The following is a 6,144-nucleotide window of genomic DNA, read 5'->3' on the forward strand; positions in this document are numbered from 1 at the left end:
TCTCATCTGGTGATAGAGGTCATTTACAGCAGACACTTCATCATTGGCTTGCCTCAATGGCTGCTCTATTGTTTGTGTGGACTGCCCTCTAGTGGCGAAACCTTGACATGACAGCAGATAAATAATACAACCGTTACTTTTACTACTTTTGTTATTTCATCATATTCCATTCCATCTATTCAGTAGGTCGATCAAATTGTAAAAGACCAAGGTAAATTAGGTGAATTATCTTCAATACCTTCTAGGCTAAGTGTGTTGTAATACTACTAGGTTGCAGGAGTGACACACGATGAGGAATAATTACGTCATGATCTGAGGATTAAATGAGAGCCACATGAGGTGGAACAATTTTATAAACTCAGCGCATATCAAACATATCGTAGGAATGACATAATATTAACGTTAGTGTTCTCATCACCCGTCTGAGGGGACTAAGGCATTTTAGCATGCGCTCCTGCGCACAATAAACCAAGTGCGTGCGTTTGGAACGCCCAGGAAACAGGAAGTGATCCGCAAGCGACTCTCTTTTTTTGTGAATGAGCGGTGCTCGCTTGATGATGCTTCAGAGATGCGGAGATGATTACAGACATTTGTCAGCCTACACAATTATAGACACCATATAATTCGTCACCCACCCTAGGCTACGTACTGTATTCAGGAGAAGGAAGAAGAGTAGACTAGGGACTCTACTTCATACTCATATCAGGCGAGTTTGAAATATGCAATCTCTTCTGCTGCATCATTCAACTACAATACACTGTCTGTAATTCATGACCAGATTGTTTGTTCAGGTGATAATTGTCAGATATACAGTAGCACTCGTCATGAAGATATAAGATCCCCACATGAGAAAAAGCACATGTTCAGTCATTGACTGGCCTGTAACTTATAGATAAATAAAATAGCTCTTATATAAAAACAAACGATGAAAAATATATTTACAAGCAAAATACGTTTTGTGTCACTAAAAAGGTACCTCATAAACAGTAACAACTATGTAATGATGATGTTATAACATTGTAATTACAGAGAGAGAGAAGAGCACCACTACCATGTCATCTTCCTTCTCAGACACACTCCAATTCCGTTTCTCCAGCCCTGTCCACGATGACTCCATCCTGCAAAAGATGAGCCTGCTGAGAGAGGACCGACGCTTCTGTGACGTCACCCTCGTCCTCGGATCAGGGTCGTTCCGCTTCCCGGGTCACCGGGTGGTCCTGGCGGCCTCCTCTGCCTTCCTCCGGGACCAGTTCCTGCTGCACGAGGGGAGCCGGGAGCTGCTGGTGACCGTGGTGCCCAGTGCGGAGGTGGGCCGTCGGCTGCTCCTGTCCTGTTACACAGGACACCTGGAGGTCCCTCTGAGGGAGCTGGTCAGCTATCTGACGGCAGCGAGCGCACTGCAGATGAGCCACGTGGTGGAGAGGTGTGCCCAGGCCGTCTCTCAGTACCTGGACCCCACCCTGGCCCACCTGAAGCTGGAGAGAAAACCAGAGACTGAGGGGACCCCTCCACCACCACCACCAGACAGCGTTAAACCCCAACCCAGCTCAGCATGTCTGGACAAGGGGGAGACCCAGGAGGACCCAGAGGACAGGGACCACAGCCTGACCTCAGAAGACACTCTGGACAGTGTCCACATGGTACACACTAACAGCACGTACCCTTACAGCCCGTACCCTTACCCGACGGGCGCCCACAGACGCAAGCAGCGCCCGCCCACGCCATGCAGAGAGTATAGGACGAGGACCTTCCCCCCAGCAGGAAGTCCTACCAACAGCAGTTCAGGATTGGCTGACAGCTCCCAGGACCAGGAAGTGGGCGAGGACTCTGGAGAGGACATATACATGCTTGCTTCTCATCATATGCAGGGGGTTGGGGGCGGGTCTCTGACAGGGGCAGAGTTTTCAGGACGGGGACAGGAGATGCTCCTCCAGAGACCCTACCTGTGCAGGAAGTGTGACCGAGGGTTCCACCACCTGGACAGCTACGTGGGACACCTAAAGGAACACAGGCTCTACCCGTGTCTTCTCTGTGGGAAGAGCTTCAGCCAGAAAAGCAACCTGACCCGACATATCAGGGTTCACACAGGGGTCAAGCCTTTCCAGGTGAGTGGAACACAACCCTCCACCTTTACTGTGTTTAGAGCACTTTGAGCATCTTATGTGACTCAGTTGGTAAGCGTGTGGGGCTGTCAGTGCCAGAGTTGTGGGATGTATAACAAGTATTTTAGTATTGTTTGTATGTAATTTATTGTAATCTGCTTTGGATGTAACTGTCTGCTAAATTTCATATATTATTATTTTATTACTATATTATTATTCCAGTGCCCGCTTTGCCACAAGACTTTTTCCCAGAAGGCCACGCTGCAAGACCACCTTAACCTCCACACAGGGGACAAGCCACACAAGTGCAACTACTGCGCCATCCACTTCGCACACAAACCAGGCCTCCGGCGCCACCTCAAGGACATCCATGGCAAGAGCAGCCTTCAGAACATGTTTGAGGAGGTGGTGTGAGCCTGGGAGCTGATGGACTTCTGCAGCAAGACACTTCTGAGTTAAGCATACCAGTGCCTAAATTAAAACTACAAAGAATTAAAACTACAGAGAATTAGAACTACAAAGAATTAAAACTACAGAGAATTAGAACTACAAAGAATTAAAACTACAGAGAATTGGAACTACAAAGAATTAAAACTACAAAGAATTTGAACTACAAAGAATTAGAACTACAAACATTTTAAACTACAAAAAATAGAACTACAAACAATTTAAACTACAAATAATTAGAACTACAAAGACAAGACGGAAACTAGTGTAAATGTATTATAGATGCCAGTATATATTCAACTTGTCTGCCTCTAATGATGTAGCTAGAGTTTTAGCACAGACCAATGTCTAAATGAAAACTATGTAGACGAACAGGCCAGGAGGGAGAAGTAGACTAAACTAGAGTGGAATGAAAAGATATTGACGATAAAAGTTCTCCAAATGACTAACTGAAGATGATCTTTCACTAGTATGCCTCTTTCCTAATGTGGTGTTTTTGCACTTTATTTTCTCCCCCCATCCTGAGACTGTAATGAGTGTTTTGATGGACTAGCACAGGAACATACAGAATCAGTCAACAAGCTGTAGCTACGTCACTGCTATTTATATTTATGTGTGTGTGTGTGTGTGTGTGTGTGTGTGTGTGTGTGTGTGTGTGTGTGTGTGTGTGTGTGTGTGTGTGTGTGTGTGTGTGTGTGTGTGTGTGTGTGTGTGTGTGTGTACTGTAAGAGAAATGTGTCCACCTGTCTGTGTTTCTTTACGATAGATATCTGCTGCTTTGATATATGGCCGTGACGCACAAAACCTAGAAGGATCCCATGTGTGTGTTATTAAGAGGCTGATATTAAGAGGGTGTTATTAAGAGGATGTTATTAAGAGGCTGTTATTAAGAGGATGTTATTAAGAGGATGTTATTAAGAGGATGTTATTTAGAGGATGTTATTAAGAGGATGATATTAAGAGGGTGTTATTAAGAGGATGTTATTAAGAGGATGTTATTAAGAGGATGTTATTAAGAGGATGTTATTAAGAGGATGTTATTAAGAGGATGTTATTAAGAGGATGTTATTAAGAGGATGTTATTTAGAAGATGTTATTAAGAGGATGTTATTAAGAAGATGATATTAAGAGGATGTTATTAAGAGGATGTTATTAAGAGGATGTTATTAAGAGGAGGTTATTAAGAGGATGTTATTAAGAGGCTGTTATTAAGAGGATGTTATTAAGAGGATGTTATTAAGAGGATGATATTAAGAGGATGTTATTAAGAGGATGTTATTTAGAGGATGTTATTAAGAGGATGTTATTAAGAGGATGTTATTTAGAGGATGTTATTAAGAGGATGTTATTAAGAGGCTGTTATTAAGAGGATGTTATTAAGAGGATGTTATTAAGAGGATGTTATTTAGAGGATGTTATTAAGAGGGTGTTATTAAGAGGATGTTATTAAGAGGATGTTATTAAGAGGATGTTATTAAGAGGATGTTATTAAGAGGATGTTATTAAGAGGATGTTATTAAGAGGATGTTATTAAGAGGCTGTTATTAAGAGGATGTTATTAAGAGGATGTTATTTAGAGGATGTTATTAAGAGGATGTTATTAAGAGGATGATATTAAGAGGATGTTATTAAGAGGATGTTATTAAGAGGATGTTATTAAGAGGAGGTTATTAAGAGGATGTTATTAAGAGGCTGTTATTAAGAGGATGTTATTAAGAGGATGTTATTAAGAGGATGATATTAAGAGGATGTTATTAAGAGGATGTTATTTAGAAGATGTTATTAAGAGGATGTTATTAAGAAGATGTTATTAAGAGGATGTTATTAAGAGGATGTTATTAAGAGGATGTTATTAAGAGGAGGTTATTAAGAGGATGTTATTAAGAGGCTGTTATTAAGAGGATGTTATTAAGAGGATGTTATTAAGAGGATGATATTAAGAGGATGTTATTAAGAGGATGTTATTTAGAGGATGTTATTAAGAGGATGTTATTAAGAGGATGTTATTAAGAGGATGTTATTTAGAGGATGTTATTAAGAGGATGTTATTAAGAGGCTGTTATTAAGAGGATGTTATTAAGAGGATGTTATTAAGAGGCTGTTATTAAGAGGATGTTATTAAGAGGATGTTATTAAGAGGCTGTTATTAAGAGGATGTTATTAAGAGGTTGTTATTAAGAGGATGTTATTAAGAGGCTGTTATTAAGAGGATGTTATTAAGAGGTTGTTATTTAGAGGATGTTATTAAGAGGAGGTTATTAAGAGGATGTTATTAAGAGGGTGTATTTAGAGGATGTTATTTAGAGGATGTTATTAAGAGGATGTTATTAAGAGGATGTTATTAAGAGGATGTTATTAAGAGGCTGTTATTAAGAGGATGTTATTTAGAGGATGTTATTAAGAGGATGATATTAAGAGGCTGTTATTAAGAGGATGTTATTAAGAGGATGTTATTAAGAGGATGTTATTTAGAGGATGTTATTAAGAGGATGTTATTAAGAGGATGTTATTAAGAGGATGTTATTAAGAGGATGTTATTAAGAGGATGTTATTAAGAGGATGTTATTTAGAGGATGATATTAAGAGGATGTTATTTAGAGGATGTTATTAAGAGGATGTTATTAAGAGGATGTTATTAAGAGGATGTTATTAAGAGGATGTTATTAAGAGGATGTTATTAAGAGGATGCTATTTAGAGGATGTTATTAAGAGGATGTTATTAAGAGGATCTTATTTAGAGGATGTTATTTAGAGGATGTTATTTAGAAGATGTTATTAAGAGGATGTTATTAAGAGGATGTTATTAAGAGGATGTTTTGGTTTTACTACTTGACTTGTGAAACACCTGTAAACATTGTAAACTGAAAATAGTGAAGTAGTTTTATGCTGATTGACAAATCAGACATTGCTAATTTTAGGTAACTTTGCAAATGTAACATTAGCTGTCTCTTTTCATATGAATATTGCATAATGTCTCATTGATTAAATGTGTGTCTGTTTAAATCAGCAGTTCTCTTGTCATGGTTGTAGTGTTTTTAACTGCATACTGTGCTGTAGACTTTTATAGATGGCCACAAGGTGGCACCTGCAGTATTGGATAATGTGAATTTCATCTTTCTGACATTTCACTTGGAATAAAGAGCTCACTTGTAGACAGTCATTCTCCAAGAACACGTAATCATGGAATGTGTTGGTGTGTGTAGTTAATCAATATGTTTTTTGCGTAAATGAGTGCTCTATAATATGTTGGTGTTTCTGTGTGTTGGTCTGTAGGGCTATGTGTTCTGCATGGAGATGTAGAGTGAGAGAGGCAGTGGTATGGCCCAGTATATAACCTGAGTCATCTGTGTACCTCACTGAGCCCCAGTATATAACCTGAGTCATCTGTGTACCTCACTGAGCCCCAGTATATAACCTGAGTCATATGTGTACCTCACTGAGCCCCAGTATATAACCTGAGTCATCTGTGTACCTCACTGAGCCCCAGTATATAACCTGAGTCATCTGTGTACCTCACTGAGCCCCAGTATATAACCTGAGTCATCTGTGTACCTCACTGAGCCCCAGTATATAACCTGAGTCATCTGTGTACCTC

General features: G+C 39.8%; 1 protein-coding gene across 1 annotated transcript; it reads left to right on the plus strand.

The window, feature by feature from the left end:
- Nucleotides 1-1,032: 1,032 nt before the first annotated feature.
- On the plus strand, nt 1,033-5,727 carry LOC106568381 (zinc finger and BTB domain-containing protein 26). Its single transcript, XM_014138681.3, has 2 exons — nt 1,033-2,105; nt 2,325-5,727. The coding sequence occupies exons 1-2, from the start codon at nt 1,053-1,055 to the stop codon at nt 2,514-2,516; spliced, it is 1,245 nt and encodes a 414-aa protein (XP_013994156.1). The 5' UTR covers nt 1,033-1,052; the 3' UTR covers nt 2,517-5,727.
- Nucleotides 5,728-6,144: the final 417 nt, after the last annotated feature.

The sequence above is a fragment of the Salmo salar genome, chromosome 13 (genome assembly GCF_965601325.2).
Source record: "Salmo salar chromosome 13, fSalSal1, whole genome shotgun sequence".
NCBI classification, from domain to species: Eukaryota; Metazoa; Chordata; class Actinopteri; order Salmoniformes; family Salmonidae; genus Salmo; species Salmo salar.

Excerpts from the sequence above, each read along its gene's own strand:
- LOC106568381 (XM_014138681.3), top strand. The coding sequence starts at position 1,053 with ATGTCATCTTCCTTCTCAGACACACTCCAATTCCGTTTCTCCAGCCCT. Across the intron at positions 2,106-2,324 it reads CAGGGGTCAAGCCTTTCCAG|TGCCCGCTTTGCCACAAGAC; the intron begins GTGAGTGGAACA and ends TTATTATTCCAG.